Genomic DNA, 20019 nt, shown 5'->3' on the forward strand with positions numbered 1-20019 from the left:
CAATAAATGACATCAGGTAAAACATTAGATTGTTCATCCTCATCCCTCTGTGTGATTCTTGTATTTCTTGTCTCTACAGCTGGAAATCACTTTATAGACCGACATGAACAGGATCTGATTGGTGGAATAAAAAATGTAGATCCAGTTATATCTGATCTGTACAGGAATAATCTGCTGACAAGAAAAGAGCGGGATAATATAAGAAAGTATAAACCTGAGGACAGGATGAGACGTCTGTATGATATTATCAGATTCCGGGATGACTCTGACAAAGTGAAGGTTTATGACACTTTATTTAAGTACAATCCCAGGATCATTGATGTCCTAAAAAAGCCAGAAAAAAGTAAGTGTTACTGTGATCTGCATCTATTTCTCCACATATATCGCTCTTCTCCTTTTATCCATATGAAATATATTTTCCATAAAAAAATTGTATAAATTCGAAGCATTTGTAACTAATTGAAATTGAAATTTGTTTTGTCACCCATCAAAGATAATGTTCTTGGGACAACCTATAACAAAATGACTTATTCCTGTCAAACAGTTGGCCAGAATTTTTTTTTAAATATGTGTGTAGATTGTTTACAATCCTCAACCCTGCCCCCCCCTGTACATACACTTTAAACTGGCGTCTTCCCTGCAGAAGGGGCAGGGGGTTGGGCCGGCGAGGGCAGGGACAGTGAGGAAAAGATCCTTCCTCTCCTTTAGACTGCTGTGCAAAGTGAACGCTGACTCGCTGAAGACAGTGACACAGCCATACTGCTGAGAAAACTGCAGAACTGTGTAGGTACCCAACAACTTTATGCTCTCTTTCTCCACATGATGGAAGGTTGGGTTGTCACTTACTATTACATATGATATTACAATCTTTGGTGGAAGGGGGATTTGTGCAGTGGTAACACAGTGCTCCTGTCCGAGGCCGGAATTGTCGCTCCTCTCTTCCGTTGGATGCTCCCACCTCCTTATGAGTCATTTTTATTTATTACTGCTACAAGTTACAGAGTACCTGTTGTCAAAAAAACTTTTTTGATATTTTGTTTATTACTATATTCCAAACAACTTTCTAATTTCATGAATAAAAAAAAAGTTATTTCTATGTGTATTTTCATTTTGAAAAAATGACCACTAGGGGTCTCCCTACATGTCCCGGCCGCAAGTCTCTTATAGAGTTTGGACTCAAGCTGGCCTTACATGTGTCCGAACTCTCGTACTGCAGCCAGGACAGCCTGCGAAGGCCTGCAAAGAGGGCAGAAGTGGTCCCATAGCAGGCTTCAGTGACTGTCAGGGTCCGGATAGCGGCTAATGAGGGCACAGGTGGTGGATCCTCTGTGCCAGAGAGGCGATGACACGGGTCGTACTGGGGAATCGGTTCTAAGCAGTTACTGGTGTTCACCAGAGCCCGCCGCAAATCGGGATGGACTTGCTGCGGCGGTAACTATCAGGTCGTGTTCCCCAGTAGCGACTCGACCTCTCTGGCAGCCGAGACAGGCGCGGTACACAAGGACAAGACAGAGGCGAGGTCAGACGTAGCAGAAGGTCAGGGCAGGCAACGAGGTTCGTAGTCGGGGGCAACAGCAGAAGGTCTGGGTACACAGGCTTGGAAACACACTATAACGCTTTCACTGGGCACAAGGCAACAAGATCCGGCAAGGAGAGGAAGGGGAAGTGGGTTTATATAGGAATGGGAGTGACAGAGGGTGATTGGGCCAGGCACCAATTAGTGGTGCACTGGCCCTTTAAATTTGAGCAAGCCGGCGCGCGCGCGCCCTAGGGAGCGGGGCCGCGCACGCCGGGAGGAAACAGACGTAGGCGTGAGGTGAGAGACATGGGGCGCGATCCGAGGGCGGGCACGACCCGTGCCTCGGATCGCGTCCCCTCCGGTGACCAGGGAGCAGCGCTCACGGTCAGCGGTGCCGACCGGAGCACTGCAAGCAGAAGCACGCCGTGAGCGCTTCGGGGAGGCAGCGGTACCCGGAGCGCTCGGTGTGACAATACCCCCCCTTGGGTCTCCTCCTCTTTTTGGAACTGAGGAATCTGTAGATATGTTCCTTGTCTAAGATATTGTCCTCTGGCTCCCAAGACCTCTCTTCGGGACCACAATTCTCCCAATCAACAAGAATTTTTTTTTTTTACCTCTGATAACCTTGGAAGCGAGGATTTCTTTAAACGAGAAGACGTCAGAGGACCCCGAGACACGAGCAGGAACGGTGACCTTGGGGGAAAAGCGGTTAAGAATGAGAGGCTTGAGAAGGGAAACATGAAAGGAGTTAGGAATACGAAGAGAAGGAGGAAGATGGAGCTTGTAAAAGACAGAGTTGATTTTACTTTTGACTTTAGCTTGTAGCTAGGGACACGAAACCAAATATATTTGGCAGAGAGCCACACTTTGTCACCAGGGCAAAGACAGGAGGAATTCTTCTCTTCTTGTCCGCATGTTTCTTCATTCGAGAGGAGGCCAGCGAGAACGACTTTTGAGTTTCTTTCCAAATTGAGGAAAAGTCTCGGGTCAAATCATCTACGGCAGGAACCCCAGATGAAGTGGGAATGGGGACGGGGGGAAGCGGGTGACGGGCGTACACCACAAAGAATGGAGACTTGGCGGATGAGTTTTTGAAATTGTACGAGAATTCAGCCCAGGGTAACAGGTCGACCCAATCATCCTGGCGGGAGGAGACAAAATGTCGCAGGTAGTCACCAAGGATCTAGTTTACTCTCTCCACTTGTCCATTAGATTGCGGGTGGTAGGCGGAGGAAAAATTCAATTTAATCTTCAAGTGGGTGCAGAGTGGAAGCGGAAGCGGAACAAAATGGACCATTTTGGAGAATCGATCAACGACCACCCAAATGACAGTGTTGCCATGGGATACAGGAAGGTCCGTGATGAAGTTCATCGCTATGTGTGACCAAGGCTGTTCGAGCACCGGCAGAGGAAGAAGACGACCCACAGGCCTCTGGCGAGGAGTTTTATCACGTGCACAGACAGTACATGTGCGTACGAAGTCAGTCACATCTTTTTCTAAGGAAGGCCACCAATAGTGTCTGGCAATCAACTGAATGGATTTCTTGATTCCAGCGTGACCCGCCAAGTGGGAGGAGTGACCCCATTTGAGAGTCCGGAGGCGAAGCAGTGGGGGGACAAAAGTTTTTCCTGGAGGAACTCGCGCAAGAGAAGCAGGAGCAGCAGAGATCAGACACTCAGGGGGAATGATGTGTTGGGGAGAGGTTTCTGCTTCCGTGGCATCAGTGGAACGTGATAGGCCATCCGCCCTGACATTCTTGTCTGCAGGACGAAAATGAATCTGGAAATTGAAGCGGGCAAAGAACAATGACCACCTGGCCTGGCGAGGATTTAAGTGCTTAGTTTCCTTAGTTTCTGGAGCGGAGAGAGGGTAAATCCTGTCACGGGGCGGTGTGGTACCAGGGAGCAAGTCAATAGGGCAGTCGTAGGGCCTATGTGGTGGGCCTATGTGGTTTCTTGCAAAAGACGTCAGAAAAGTCTTTGTAAGGATTCGGCTAGCTGGATGTGGATCCACTGTGTCAGCGAGGGCTTGGCGTTGACCGTGTCGGTGGACCGGTTCTAGGGTTGCTACTGGTTTTCACCAGAGCCCGCCGCAAAGCGGGAGGGTCTTGCTGCGGTGGTAGCAACCAGGTCGAATCCACCGGCAACAGCTCAACCTCGCTGACTGCTGAGAAGGCGTGGGACAGAAGGACTAGACAGAGGCAAGGTCAGACGTAGCAGAAGGTCGGGGCAGGCGGCAAGGTTCGTAGTCAATGAGGATAGCAGAAGATCTGGAACACAGGCTTTGGACAACACTAAACGCTTTCTCTGGCACAAGGCAACAAGATTCGGCAAGGAAGTGTAGGGGAAGTGAGGTTATATGGACAGGGAACAGGTGGAAGCTAATTGGACTGATTGGGCCAGGCACCAATCACTGGTGCACTGGCCCTTTAAATCTTATAGAGCTGGCGCGCGCGCACCCTAGAGAGCGGAGCCGCGCGCGCCAGAACGTGACAGCCGGGGACCGGGATGGGTAAGTGGCTTGGGATGCGATTGGCGAGCGGGCGCGTCCCGCTATGCGAATCGCATCCCCATCGTGAATGTCAGTGCAGCGCTCCCGGTCAGCGGGTCTGACCGGGGCGCTGCAGAGAGGAGAACGCCGCGAGCGCTCCGGGGAGGAGCAGGGACCCGGAGCGCTCGGCGTAACAGTACCCCCCCCCCCCCAGGTCTCCCCCCCCTTTTTGTCTCCTTGTCCATTCAAATGAAAAGAGATCATAGGGGGCGCCTCTTGAGTTTCCTTCCGGAACAAAAAGTCCTGGGTAGCTACACCAGCGGCAGGTAGTTCAGAAGGAATGGGAATGGGGAGGGGGGGGCAGAGGGTGAAGCATGTCACAGGGCAGAGTGTCACCAGGACGGGGGCTATGAGGAGGCACGGCACAGTCCTGATAGGCCTTGGGGAGACCAGGCACAGGAGGAGACACTGAGGCCCGACAGACGGGACTGGGAGCAGACGTGAAGCATTTCTTGCGGCAAGCAAGATCCCAATTCTTGATCTCCCCGGTGGTCCAGTCAAGGGTGGGAGAATGATGCTGGAGCCATGGCAGACCGAGGAGGACTTCAGAGGTGCAGTTGGGCAGGACGAAAAATTCAATTTTCTCGTAATGCAGTCCAATGCTCATAAGCAAGGGCTCTGTGCGGTAACGCACAGTGCAGTCCAACTTCACTCCATTGACCGAAGAAATGTAGAGCGGCTTGACGAGACGGGTCACCGGGATGCAGAAGCTATTCACCAAAGAGGCCAGAATAAAATGTCCAGAAGAACCAGAGTCCAAGAAGGCCACGGCTGAGAAGGAGGAGTTGGCAGAAGGAGAAATCCGCACGGGCACAGTGAGACGTGGAGAAGCAGACTTCGTACCAAGAGACACCACACCCACGTGAGCTGGGTGCGTACGTGCGTTTCCCAGACGTGGAGGACGAATAGGGCAATCCACCAAGAAATGTTCGGTACTAGCTCAGTACAGACATAAATTGTTATCCCTACGGCGAGTCCTCTCTTCATGGGTCAGGCGAGACCGATCCACTTGCATAGCCTCCTCGGTGGGAGGCACAGGGGTAGGTTGCAAAAGATACTGTGAGAGAGGTGCCCAGAGATCAAGGTCTTTTTCCTGGCGGAGCTCCTGGTGTCTTTCTGAAAAACGCATGTCAATGCGGGTGGCCAAATGGATAAGTTCTTGCAGGTTGGCAGGAATCTCTTGTGCGGCCAGCACATCCTTGATGTTACTGGATAGGCCTTTTTTAAAGGTCGCGCAGAGAGCCTCGTTATTCCAAGATAATTCAGAGGCGAGAGTACGAAATTGGATGGCGTACTCGCCTACTGAAGAATTACCCTGGACCAGGTTCAGCAGGGCAGTCTCGGCAGAAGAAGCTCGGGCTGGCTCCTCGAAGACACTACGGACTTCAGCGAAGAAGGACTGGACTGTGGCTGTGGCAGGATCATTGCGGTCCCAGAGCGGTGTGGCCCAAGACAAGGCCTTTCCAGACAGAATACTCACTACGAACGCCACCTTAGACCGTTCTGTGGGAAATTGGTCCGACAACATCTCCATATGTAGGGAACATTGAGACAAGAAGCCACGGCAGAGTCTAGAGTCCCCATCAAATTTGTCCGGCAGGGACAAGCGGAGGCTAGGAGCGGCCACTCGCTGCGGAGGAGGTGCAGAAGCTGGCGGAGGAGATGGTTGCTGCTGTAGCAGTGGCAGAAGTTGCTGTAACGTGGCGGTCAACTGCGACAGCTGCTGTCCTTGTTGGGCAATTTTCTGCCATTGCTGGGCGACCACCGTGGATAGGTCAGCGAGACTTGGCAGCGGCACCTCAGCGGGATCCATGGCCGGATCTACTGTTAGGATTCGGCTAGCTGGATGTGGATCCTCTGTGTCAGCGAGGGATTGGCGTGGACCGTGTCGGTGGACCGGTTCTAGGGTTGCTACTGGTTTTCACCAGAGCCCGCCGCAAAACGGGATGGTCTTGCTGCGGCGGTAGCAACCAGGTCGTATCCACCGGCAATGGCTCAACCTCGCTGACTGCTGAGAAGGCGTGGGACAGAAGGATTAGGCAGAGGCAAGGTCAGACGTAGCAGAAGGTCGGGGCAGGCGGCAAGGTTCGTAGTCAATGAGGATAGCAGAAGATCTGGAACACAGGCTTTGGACAACACTAACGCTTTCTCTGGCACAAGGCAACAAGATCCGGCAAGGAAGTGCAGGGGAAGTGAGGTTATATGGACAGGGAGCAGGTGGAAGCTAATTGGACTGATTGGGCCAGGCACCAATCACTGGTGCACTGGCCCTTTAAATCTTAGAGAGCTGGCGCGCACGCGCCCTAGAGAGCGGAGCCGCGCGCTCCAGAATGTGACAGCTGGGTACCGGGACGGGTAAGTGGCTTGGGATGCGATTCGCGAGCGGGCGCGTCCCGCTATGCGAATCTCATCCCCATCGTGAATGTCAGTGCAGCGCTCCCGGTCAGCGGGTCTGACCGGGGCACTGCAGAGAGGAGAACGCCGCGAGCGCTCCGGGGAGGAGCAGGGACCCGGAGCGCTCGGCATAACAGTCTTGATAGGCCTTTGGAAGGCCGAGCAATAGAGAAGCAATGGAGACTTGGCTGGTAGGTAGCGACTTAAGGCAGCATGTGTGGCAGGAAAAGCCCCAGGATTTAATGTCCCCAGTGGTCCAGTCGAGGGTAGGAGAATGCCGCTGGAGCCAGGGTAAGCCAAGAAGGATGTCAGAGGTGCAGTTTGGCAGGACAAAGAACTCAATCATTTCTTGATGGAGAACCCCCACGGACATGCGTACTGGGTCCGTGCGGTAACGCACAGTGGAATTCAGTTGTTCTCCGTTAACTGAGGAAATTAAGAAGGGCTTGACGAGACGGATAACAGGGATGTTAAATCGGTTGATGAAGGAGGCTTTAATGAAGTTTCCTGCTGAACCAGAGTGTAAGAAAGCCTCTGCAGAGAAGGAGGCTTTATCAGCTGCAGAAATCCGCACTGGAATAGTCAGGCTTGGAGAGGAAGAATTTACACCCAGTGACGCCTCTCCTACGTTCACTAGGTGCGAGCGTTTCCCTGATGCTGAGGACGAAGAGGACAGTCCTTTAGGAAATGTTTAGAGCTCGCACAGTACAAGCATAAGTTCTCGTTCCTCCGGCGAGTCCTCTCTTGCTGGGTCAGGCGAGATCGGTCCACTTGCATGGCCTCCTCAGCGGGAGGCACAGTAACAGGCTGCAAAGGATGCTGGAAGAGAGGAGCCAGGCATGGGTATCGCATATCAATGCGGGTAGCCAGGTGGATGAGTTCAGTCAGGGAGGAGGGTATCTCTCGTGCGGCCAGACAATCCTTAATGTGGCTGGATAAACCTTTTTTATTTATTTATTTTTTTATTTGAAGGTTTTTATTTTCAAACAATAAAACAGAATACAATAGAAAGATTATGGCATAGTAAGAAAGCATACAAATAGGCATATCCGTCGATAGAATGGTAGAGGCTACCTCTAAGATTTGCATAGGACTGCAAGGTCCACACTGAACTCAAAACAATGCTAAGGCAATTATGGAAACAGTTCAGCAAGTAACAGGCATTGCAAGAACCACCCATCAAGGAGGGTGGGATAGGCCGTGTTCCACATAAGGGAAAACCATAACAATATTCGAGAATGGCTCTTGTTTAGAAAAACAGGCGAAACCAACAATGAGGAAGAAGAAGAAAAGACAGACAAGAAATCAGGATAGACGAGGCAGCGAAATAGACCCAAAATAAGAAAAGAAAGGGGGGGGGGAAGGAATGTGGAGAAGAAAAACAGAAGAGCAGAAGAGCAATAAAGACTATAAACGGACATGGGGAGACATCCAGAAACAATAGGAATAGGGGACACAAAAGACAGATAAACCTTTTTTTAAAGGTCGCGCAGAGAGCCTCATTGTTCCAGGCCAACTCAGAGGCCAAAGTATGGAATTGTATGGCGTATTCGCCCACAGTAGAGTCTCCTTGGACAAGGTTCAGCAAGGCAGTTTCCACGGATGAGGCACGGGCAGGTTCCTCAAAGACACTGCGGACTTCAGAAAAGAAGGACTAGACGGAGGCAGTGGCAGGATCGTTGCGGTCCCAGAGCGGCGTGGCCCAGGCCAAGGCCTTCCCAGAAAGTAAACTGACGACGAATGCCACCTTAGACCGTTCTGTGGGGAATTGGTCCGACAACATCTCTAGGTGCAGGGAACATTGGGACAGGAATCCCTGACACTTTTTAGAGTCCCCGTCAAACTTATCTGGGAGAGACAGGCGGACTCTAGCAGAGGTAGCAGCGGCTCGGAGAGGAGGAGATGCTGGAGCTGGCGGTTGAGGCTGTGGAGGCAGAAGCTGTTGTATCATGGCGGTCAACTGCGACAGCTGTTGTCCTTGTTGAGCAATCTTGTTCCCCAGTAGCGTTTCGACCTCTCTGGCAGCCGAGACAGGCGCGGTACACAAGGACAAGACATAGGCGAGGTCAGACGTAGCAGAAGGTCAGGGCAGGCAGCGAGGTTTGTAGTCAGGGGCAACAGCAGAAGGTCTGGATACACAGGCTTGGAAACACACTATAACGCTTTCACTGGGCACAAGGCAACAAGATCCGGCAAGGAGAGGAAGGGGAAGTGGGTTTATATAGGAATGGGAGTGACAGGGAGTGATTGGGCCAGGCACCAATTAGTGGTGCACTGGCCCTTTAAATTTTAGCAAGCCGGCGCACGCACGCCCTAGGGTGCGGGGCCGCATGCGCCGGGAGGAAACAGACGGAGGCGTGAGGTGAGAGACATGGGGCGCGATCCGAGGGCGGGCACGACCCGTGCCTCGGATCGCGTCCCCTCCGGAGACCAGGGAGCAGCTTTCGCGGTCAGCGGTGCCGACCGGAGCGCTGCAAGCAGAAGCACGCCATGAGCGCTTCGGGGAGGCAGCGGGACCCGGAGCGCTCGGCATGACAGTGACGTTGTGCCTTCTGGGGAACGCACACTTTCTCCATCCTGGGCTTTTGCGAACCAGGGTGTACATCTATGTCCTGCATGTTTCCAAACACTAGTGCTAATTGTGCTGTGACTTGGCCTGGATGAGTGATGTTATCTGATGGCAACCATCTCCGGCACTTTGCCCCCACATCTCTCTGCATAGACTTCGATGGATGCATTAACTTAATGGACTGATCTCTTGGCTTGCCAGGGCAAGCAAGTGTCGTGGCCCAGTACGGCATGGTGTTTCCCTGTACCTTCCCAGCCCTGTCAGGCAGTGTCCCTTGGTGTCCCCAGGCCCCCCTGCCGTGTTACCCCCCATTGTACATATAGGGGGAGATTTATCAAAACCTGTGCAAAGGAAAAGTTGCCCATAGCAACCAATCAGATCGCTTCTTTCATTTCTAACAAGGCCTCTGCAAAGTGAAAGAAGGGATCTGTTTGGTTGCTATGGGCAACTGAGCAACTTTTCCTTTGCACAGGTTTTGATAAATCTCCCCCATTCTGTGTATTAAAAGTGCAATGTACCTTTAACAGTTTGTACCATGTGAACTAATTTAAAATGTTAATTAAAAACAAAAAAATGATGTCAAAATAAAGTAGACATCTGAAAGTATAAGTTTCATAAACTATTTGGTCAGTGTGTATAAATATGTGCAACCTATTAGTGTTAAAATTTCATGATTTTTTGCATTGTAAAAAAAAACGACAAATGATATCGGCTTACTTTTACTATGTACATGAAGGACGACTTGTGACAAAAAAACAATGTCAGAATTTGCGTGATTGGCAAAATGTTACCAGAGTTATTCTCTAATAAAGACAGACATCCCCGATTTGAAAAAACAGGCCTGGTCTTTCAGGGGCGTACAGGTTTATTTGTATTGGTCCTTAAGGGGTTAAGGACCAGGCCAATTTTATTTTAGCGTTTTCGTTTTTTCCTCCTCGCCTTCTAAAATCCATAACTCCTTTATATTTCCATGTACAGACCCATATAAGGGCTTGTTTTTTGCGTGACCAATTGTACTTAGTAATGAAACCTCTTTTACCATAAAATGTACGGCGAACCCCAAAAAATATTTTTAGGGAGGAAATTTAAATGAAAACCCCAATTTTGCACATTTTGTAGGGTTTCGTTTTCACACTGTACACTTTACGGTAGAAATGACATGCTTTCTTTATTCTGTGGGTCAATACAATTAAAATGATACACATGGCTAGATACTTTTATATTTTTGTACCGCTTAAAAAAAATCTAAAATTTTTTGTCCAAAATCAGTAATCTAAAATCGCCCTATTTTGACCACCTATAACTTTTTCATTTTTCCATATATAGTGCGGTATGAGGGCTAATTTTTTGCTCCGTCATCTTTACTTTTTATTGATACTGCATTTGCATGTATAAAACTTTTAGATAATTGTAAAAATTTTTGGGGACTTTTTTAATTTTTACGTTTTCGCCATTCACCGTACCTGATCATTAACATTATATTTTGATCGGACATTTACGTACGCGGCGATACCAAATATGTTTTTTTTTTTAATGTTTCACGCTTTTTGGGGGTAAAATGGGAAAAAACGGACAATTCATTTTTATTGGGGTAGGGGATTTTTACCTTTTTAATTTTTACATTTTTCAACAATTTTATTTTTTTTTTTTACACTTTTTTTATGTCCCCATAGGGGATTATCAATAGCAATTATTTGATTGCTAATACTGTTCTGTGCTATGCATAGGACATAGCACTGATCAGTATTATTGGTGATCGTCTGCTCGATCTCAAACCAGAGCAGGAGATGCCGGGAGACGGCCGGAGCAAGGTGAGGGGACCTCCGGCCGCCATTGCAGATGATCAGATCGGCGCCTCAGCGCTGCAGGCGATCCGATTATCTATTTTAACATGCACATTGCTGCAGATGTACTGTACTGATCACATCATCTAAGGGGTTATTGGCGGTCATCCGCGTGATCGCGGATGTCGGCCATTACCGGCGGGTCCCTGGCTGCTGATAGCAGCCGGAACCTGCCGTGTATGACGCAAGCACTGCTCCGATGCTCGCAGTCATACACAGGACGTAAATGTACCACGTCCTGGTGCGTGAAGTACCGCCAAACCAGGACATACATTTACGTCTGTGGTCGTTAAAGGGGTACTCTGGTGGAAACTTTTTTTTTTACCCCTTAAGGACGCAGGGCGTATGCATACGCTCCCGTTTCCGAGTTCTTATGGACTCAGTGCGTATGGATACGCCCTGTGTTCTTCCGGCCCCTGCCGCTTGCCGGGCAGGGACCGGACCGGGATGCCTGCTGATATCGTTCAGCAGGCATCCCGGCATATCGCCCAGGGGGTCCTGAGGTCCCCCCATATCGGACCTGCTGGGGACAGCAATCGGAGCGGAGATCGGCGCCGGCGGGGGTCCCCTCAGGATTGGTGGCAGCGACAGAAGCAGTAGGATCGGCTGCAGCAGCGGCGGCAGCTCGGGGCAGGATACAGCAGGAGGTAAGGCCTCTTCACTTCCTGCTGTTGATTAGCAACAACTCTCGGCATGCAAAGCCAAAGGGCATGCTGGGAGTTGTAGTTTTGCAACAGCTGGAGTTCCAACTACAACTCCCAGCATACTCTGGTAGTCTGTGTATGCAGGGGGTTGTAGTTATGCAACAGCTGGAGGCACTTTTTTCTATGAAAAAGTGTGCAGCCAGCCGTTGCATAACTACATCTCCCAGCATGCACAGACTACCAAAGGGTATGCTGGGAGTTGTAGCAGTGTGCCTCCAGCTGTTTCAAAGCTACAACTCTCAGCATGCCCTTCGGTTGTCAATGCATGCTGATTTTTGCAGTTTTGCATCAGCTGGAAACACATTGATTGTGAAACAGAGTTTATTACCTAACTCATTGTTTTGCAACCAGTGTGCCTCCAGCTGTTGCAAAAATACAACTCCTAGCATGCACAGAGAGACTGTACATGCTGGGAGTTCTAGTTTTGCAACAGCTGGAGGCACACTGGTTGTGAAACACTGAGTTAAGTAACAAACTCTCAGTGTTTCGCAACCAATGTGCCTCCAGCTGTTGCATAACTACAACTCCCAGCATGTATGGTCTGTCAGTGCATGCTTGGAGTTGTAGTTTTGCAACTGCTGGAGGATTTCCCCCCCATGTTAATGCATACATTTACACGGGTGGGTTTACAGCGAGTTCTGCTGCAAGTTTTAGATGCGGCGGGGGGTGTGGCCCGGCGGTTGAGATGAGCGGTCGCACACTGTAGGTGCTCCCGCTTAGAGCCTGCATTTTACTCATCCTGCCCTGAATCCTGGAGTCTCTGACCCCGCAAACTCGACTCAGGACCAGAACTATGGCTCCTAAACTGGCTAAAAGCAAGAACAGATCTGCAGTGGAGAAGCGCGCGGTGAAGCAAGATGGCGCTGGACAGGCCGGGCCGCATGGTCAGACTGAGGATGCGGAGGAACGGGAGGGTCTAAAACGTGAGGAGGACTCTGCCTCCCCTGAACTAACTCTCCGGGAGGTGAGCGACACCCTCCTGCTGGCGATCCAGACATGCCGGACCTCCCTCACAGGCAAGATGGAGGAGGTCAGGGTGGATGTTGGCCTCCTCCGGCAAGACCTGCAGAATCTCCGGGATCGAGTTGGGGAGACGGAGACCCGTATCTCCACGCTACACGGTACAGCCCTTACCTTCCTCTCTGCAATCGGTGCAGTAGCAGCTGGAGTCGACCCGCCAGAAGAACGACGACCTCGAGAACCGGCTGCGCTGGAACAATATCTGGGTGATTGGCCTCCAGGAACGAGTGGAAGGTCAGAGCCCCTGGGGCCTATGTGGAATCCTGGATAAAGGAGCTTTTTCCGGATGCTCCCTTGTCTGCTGACTACGCTGTGGAGAGGGCACTTCGCGTGCCGTCGAAGCCGCCCATACCTGGTACGCCTCCTCGCCCGCTGCTAGCGAGATTCCTTAATTGTAACGACAGGGATCTGGTTCTTCCCTCTGCCCGGCGGCTGCCGAAAATCATTGTCCAGAATGCTAAAGTGTCCATCTTCCCGGACTTCTTCTCTGACCTCCAGCGCAAGAGGGCCTCTTTCACATCGGTCAAGGCATGGCTGGGTGAGAGGTGGTGCCGTACTCTATGGCGTACCCCGCCCGGCTTCGGATTGTTGATGGGGACCGGGTGATTTTCTTCGCTACCTCGCAAGAAGCTGACTGGCTGAGCAGACAGCGGTGATCCTGTTCCTCCCGGGGATACCTGGATGCATGGACTGCCTGCTGTAGGTGACCACCTTGGGGCTCCAGGCTATGTCCCTCATCTGCCCTCCTTACCCACTCCTTTGCCCCTGCTACGACCAAGGTACTGTGCTCCCATACTGATACCCCTAATTTGCCCATGTCATCCCCCTTTCCCCCTTGGTCACCTACACCTCCGGACTCTCCAAGATTGTAACCCAGAGACTGTAACTGGACTCCCCCACTGTTGATAACCGGCTCTGATGGGATTGCCATGTTTTCCCTCCGGTCTCCCCTTCCTGTTGGACTCCCCGTGCATACCCTGGAGCTCTTTACCCTGGGAGTTACTGGATGATGGATCTCCTCTCCAGAGTGACTCAAGCCCATTTCTTCCCATCCCCACCTCCCCAGCACTCTCCCACTCGACCCCCGTCGCTCCCGATCCCCCTTCCCCCCCTCTCTCCCTCTGCTCTTTGGTGCAAATCTCGGCCAGGACTCATGACCTGCACTACCCCCTGATGATGCCCTATTCCCTGATGAGCCCATCTTCGTCTGGAGTGGGGTGGGGTTCTTGTTGGACGCTCTCCTGCCAGTGGGGTGGCCTGGGATGTTTATTCTATGTTGTATCTCTTCATTCTGGGATATATGTTATGCCCCTCCTTATACTGTTCCGTCTCCAGATTTATCTCTCTTGTCCCTTTCTGCTCCCCTTGGTTCCTTTCTTCTCCCTTGGTGTCTGCTCTTTGTCTCCTTTCCCCTTCTTCTATGGTACTCTGGTCTCCCTCTTTTCTCCCCCCTCACCCCCCCCCCCCCCCCACCACACTCCTTTATTTACTTTTCCTCACATTCCCTGTTCCTGGGCTTCTAGATCTCCAGTTTTTTCTCCCCCTAAATCTCTGCTTGGCTCTCCTGTCTCTCCTCTCTTCCTTGTATATTGTTGTTTTCATTGGTCCTTATTGCACTGTGTATCTTAAAGAGATTCTCACCTCTCCCGTGTTTAAGCAGGCTCTCCCCACTAGATGGAGCTGCTGCTCTACTGATGCTTACTCAGCATTGGAAATGTTTGGTTTCTTTGTTCTGTTTTTTGTTTGTCCCCCAGGTTCATGGGGGGCTGCCCTTTCCAGATTATGCATTTTCTGTGGAGTATACCTAGCATAGTTTCCACCTCTTACCACCTAAGTGCTTTTCCTGTCTTTGGAGACTCATGCATGCTTGTTTCGATCTGTTGATAAGGATGGTTGTTGTTTGTGATATATCTTTGTGTCCTCCACCTAGCTATTATGTGTTCACTCTTTTGCCATGGTGGATCTTAGAGTAATGTCGTGGAATATACGGGGGGGCTCGCACCCCACGTTAACGTAAATGTTTTTTTCCCATATTAGGAAGTTCCGCCCTCGTGATAGCATTACAGGAGACACATCTAACCCCGGATAGGGCCCACCAGTTTACTAAACCATGGGTTCAATGTTCTCAACACTCCTTTCATACGTCCTTTTCTAGGGGTGTCTCTCTCCTGATTGCCCGGTCAGTGAGGTGGGAACCTATTACGGTACCTAGGGACTCGCAGGGTCGTTACATTTTTGTTTATGCTTACATTAATAATGTGCCTTATGTGTTACTGTTTATATATAATCCCCCACCAGCCGGGGCTACCCTTCTGCACGTGTGCTATGTATGGGTGACTTTAATATGGTGTCAGATCTGGTGCTGGATCGTCATTGTACCAGAGGGGTTCCGATGGGAGTAGGGGACACTCCTCTCTCCCTGTTTATGGAGGAAGTTGGTTGGGTAGATATTTTTAGGGTCCGTCACCCTCGTGATTTACCCAGGGTAAATTCTCATGTCATACCCTGGGTCGTAGTGCGCTGTCCAGAATCGACCTTGCCTATGGTAACTCACTTCTTCTATCTCAGGTATCGGAGGTTTCATATGAACCGCAAGCTATATCTGACCACTCCCCATTATTACTAGATATCTGCATGGCTGATTCTGGTACACTGCGTAGGTGGAAGATTCACCCTTTCTGGCTAGACCAGATTGGTCTGAATGACTGTGTCCTGGACCAATTCAAGCCAATGTCCCTGGAGGCTCCCCTGTGCTGGTGTGGGAGACACTGAAGGCATACCTGCGGGGATGCCTGCGTTCCACGATTTCTTTTATTAAGAAGTCTGCATCTCGGCGGGAGGAGGAACTGGCCAATGCATGCACTGTTCTGGAAGCCCGGTATGTGGGGACCCATCCAAGGTTAATAAGATGGCTTGGCTATGTGAGGGACGGCAGTATATGCTGCATCTCCACGAAAGGGCCAATAGGAAATTATTTTTTACTAAGCAATTCTACTTCGAACATGGCAACCAATCCAGTAAACTGTTAGCCCACATAGTACGGCAGAACTCTTCTGCTGCCCAGATCCTTAAAATCAAAGCCCCGGATGGGTCCGTACTGCTGGGAGTGGAGGAAATGGCACAATGTTTTTCTGCTTTTTACTGTAACCTTTATTCTTCACAGGTTCGATATGATGAAGCAGAGCTAACTTCTTACCTGGACGGCATTGACTTGCCTATTTTATCAGACAGCGATAGGGATATGTTGGATGCCCCTCTCACTTTATTGGAAGTGCAGGACGCAGTGGCTAGTATGGCCAAGGGTAAATCTCCGGGTCCAGACGGCCTCCCCTTGGAAGTTTACCTTAGGTACTCTGAGATTCTCCTTCCTCCCCTGCTTGCCATGTTCGACAGGGCATTTACGGACGCTGTTTTGCCTGATTCCATGTACGAGGCGACCATAGTTGTCCTCTTAAAACCCGATAAGGATCCTTTTGGAGTGCGGCTCCTATCAGCCGATTTCTTTGCTAAATTTAGATGATAAAATTCTCACAAAAGTTTTAGCTAACCGGTTGAATCGGTTCATATTGTCCATCATACATTCCAACCAGACAGGTTTCATGCCGAGTAAATCCACGTCGGACAATATCCGTAGAGTCCAAACTGCCGTCCAGGTGGGATGTGCTCTGGGAGGAGACTTGGCCCTAGCGTCCCTGGATGCCATTAAGGCCTTTGACTCGGTGGAGTGGGGATACTTGCTAGAAGTGCTCTCTAGGTTTGGATTTGGTCCTGCCTTCCGGAAGTGGGTTTCTCTCCTCTACCGATGTCCGCGGGCTCAGGTCCTGGTTAATGGTACTTGCTCTCGCCCATTTACCTTGGGCAGGGGTGCGCGCCAGGGATGCCCTCTGTCCCCGCTCCTGTTTGCGGTGGCTGTGGAGCCCCTTGCCCTGCGTATCCGCCAGGACCCGGGCTTCCGTGGTATGTCTGTGGGGGATAGGGAGGACCGTATAGGTTTATACGCTGACGATATGGCGCTCTTTCTCTCGGACCCGGTCTCTACGCTACCGTATACCATGGCTTTGATGGATGGGTTTGGATATTTCTCCGGCCTTTTTATCAATTGGTCTAAGTCCGCGGTTATGCCACTTTTACCTAAAGACTGGCCCCCTGTTATGTGTGGCTTTCCGGTCGTTACTGAGTTTAAGTACTTGGGGATATCTATTCACAGAGACCCTGCTCGTGACCTGTTGACTAACATCCTCTCGTTGCTCCCATATGTAAAATCCAAATTCAGAGTCTGGGCTACGCTGCCGCTGTCTTTTACTGGAAGCGTTAACCTTATTAAACTTATTATCCTGCCCAAATGCCTGTATATGTTAGAACACGCCTCTGGGCCTGTTCCTAAATATTTCTTTGACTCCCTTCACTCCCTCCTCTCCCCTTTTATTTGGGGCCCTAATAGACCCAAAATTCGACTTTCTACATTGCAGCGCCCCAAATTGGAAGCTGGTATTTCGCTCCCCGATTTTTACCTCTACTATTTAGCAGGCCAGGTACGTTATATCAGGCAGTGGGTAAGTGAGGATGTTGGGCCGGGTCCGGAGCGGTCATTAACTAGCTTTGTCCCGTCCTTGACCCCTAGGCTCCTGTTAGAAAGTCCCACCCTTGGTGGGCGCTCATATCTACCCCTTCTTAAACTAGCGGTCAAGGTGATATATGGTTATACTGATGTGCCATCGGACACCCTGATATGGGACAACCCCTACCTTCCACACATTACTCCCTCTCTAGACCCGTCCTTTTGGAGGGAACTGGGGATACTTACTTGTGTAAGAACATGTGTACCGTGATAATGTACTGTGCTCCTTTGATCAATTACAATCTACTTATGCTTTGCCTAGACACTGTTTTTTTAGGTACCTGCAACTGCGCCATGCACTTAATGCTCAGTTCCCTACGGGTAGGGCACCAATATCAGCTTTCCCTCTAATAGGTGTGTTGCGATCGCAAGGCCCTAGGGGGCTGGTGTCCATCCTGTACACGCATCTAATTCAGGACAAGATTTCCAGATCCCAGTTGCCGGCGGTCCGGCAGTGGGAGTCTCACATCCCCAATATGTCTAAAGATGTCTGGGAGGAGGTTTTCTCTTCACACATGCTGGTGTCCCCAGCGGCTAATAACAAACTGATTCAATTAAATATTCTCCACTATAGTTATGTCACCCCTCTCAGGCTACTTAGAATGGGTTGCTCTGACTCTGATGCCTGTCATCGCTGTGGTGCCGCTGGAGCGGACTTTTGGTATCTTATTTGGGCATGCCCCTTCATTGAGGCATTTTGGGGGGAGGTTCTTGCTCAGCCCCCCTTATCTGCTGACCCCTTGATTTGCCTCTTTGGTGTCTTGGATGAGGAGTTGTGGACTCATTATTTCTGCATCTTCTTGAGGGAAACCTTATTTATGGCCAGGAAAGCTATTGCGCTCAAGTGGATGGACCCCAGCCCTTCTACTTTATCTCAGTGGAAAGCTCTTGTGAATGCTATGATACCTTTTTCCCATCTGGTCTATTAAAATAGGAAATGTCCGGGTAAATTCCTCTCAGTATGGGGCACGTGGTGCTCCTCCCCGTCCACCCAATGTTCATATTCTCTGTCTCCTCAAGGGACCTCGTCACTTGTCACGGCTCTTGGGGACCGTGTGTGATTGATCTGTGTGTTTTTCGTTTTATCCCTTTTCCATGTCATGTTAGTTGGTCTTCTACGTCTCCTCCTCATACATGGGTCTGCTGCATCTCACCTCCATTCTCCCCCCGCCCCCCCCCCCCCTCCTCCCTTTTTCTGTCTCTTCAATCTCTTTCTTTTTTTCTGTACTATGGTGGTGACTATTTCTGTCCAGGGTATGCTCCATGAAGGTTTTCCAGAGGTTTATTTATTGAGTGTTCCGAGTTCTCTCGGTTCAAGGTTATCTACTCACTATTTGTTATACTGAATTCTACGATAATTACCATTGTCGTTTACATACTGTCTGATTGTACTATTGTTCAGGTTCCTTTGACTTATTGTTCTGTGTACTGACCTATTTTTACTTTATTGGGCCTGCGGGCTGATCGTTCCTCACTCTTCAATAAAACGTATTTAAAAATAAAAAGTTTGAGATGCGGCAAATTTTTCGCCGCAGCTCAAACTCCCAGCGAGGAACTCACTGTAAACCTCCTCTCATGTGAATGTATCCTAAAAACACTACACTACACAAAATAAACAGTAAAACACTACATACCCCTACACAGTCCCCCCCCCTCCCCCAATAAAAAAAAAATCTTGTACGGCACTGTTTCCAAAATGGAGCCTCCAGCTGTTGAAAAACAACAACTCACAGTATTGCCGGACAGCCACTGACTGTCACGGCATGCTGGGAGTTTTGGAGATGCCCTGTTTGGGAAACACTGCCGTAGGGTATTTTTGTGGTGGATTCAAATCCCCAATTTATTCCTCAAATGCGCATGGCGCTCTCTCACTTCGGAGCCCTGACGTATTTCAAGGAAACAGTTAAGGGCCACATATGGGGTATCTAAGTACTCGGGAGAAATTGCGTTACAAATTTTGGGGGGCATTTTCTCCTTTTACCCCTTATAAAAAGGTAAAGTTGGGGGTCTACACCAGCCTGTTAGTGTAAACATATTATTATTTTTTTACACTAACATGCTGGTGTTGCCCCATACTTTTAAAGTATGGTAAAAAATGGTAACTCAATTTCTCCCAAGTATGGAAATAGCCCATATGTGGGCGTAAAGTGCTCTGTGGGTGCACAACAATGCTCAGAAGTGAGAGCGCACTATGTACATTTGAGGTCTAAATTGGTGATTTGCACAGGGGTGGCTGATTTTACAGCGGTTCTGACATAAACGCAAAACAATAAATACCCACATGTGACCCCATTTTGGAAACTACAACCCTCACGGAATGTAACAAGGGTTATAGGGAGCCTTAACACCCCACAGGTGTTTGACAAATTTTTGTTAAAGTTGGATGTGAAAAAAAAATAACGTGTTCATTAAAATGCTGGTGTTACCCTACATTTATCATTTGCACAAGGGAGAATAGGAAAAAAGCCCCCCCCCCCCAAAAAAAAAAATTTGTAACCCAATTTCTTCTTAGTAAGAACATACCCCATATGTGGATGTAAAGTGCTCTGCGGGTGCACTACAATGCTCAGAAGAGAAGGAGCGCCATTGATATTTTGGAGAGAGAATGTGTCTGAAATTGAAGGCCATGTGTGTTTACAAAGCCCCCATAGTGCCAGAACAGTGGACCCCCCACATGTGACCCCATTTTGGAAACTACACCCCTCACGTAATAAGGGGTACAGTGAGCATTTACGCCCCACAGGTGTCTGACAACATTTTTGGAACAGTGGTCCGTGAAAATGAAAAAATGTATTTTTCA

At 49.8% G+C, this 20019-nt stretch overlaps 1 protein-coding gene across 20 annotated transcripts in view; it reads left to right on the forward strand.

Moving 5' to 3' along the window:
• Window positions 1–20019, forward strand: part of LOC130367542 (uncharacterized) — a 352795-nt gene that overhangs the window by 250636 nt on the left and 82140 nt on the right. For all 20 annotated transcript variants that reach the window (XR_008892098.1, XM_056570003.1, XM_056570002.1 and 17 more), the window contains one exon: window positions 80–343. Coding sequence is in view for 19 of the 20 variants with exons in the window: in XM_056570003.1 (XP_056425978.1) it covers window positions 80–343 (264 nt within the window). In the remaining variant the exon portion in view is untranslated. The remainder of the gene's footprint in view (window positions 1–79; window positions 344–20019) is intronic.

The sequence above is a fragment of the Hyla sarda genome, chromosome 4 (assembly GCF_029499605.1).
Source record: "Hyla sarda isolate aHylSar1 chromosome 4, aHylSar1.hap1, whole genome shotgun sequence".
Classification (NCBI taxonomy): domain Eukaryota; kingdom Metazoa; phylum Chordata; class Amphibia; order Anura; family Hylidae; genus Hyla; species Hyla sarda.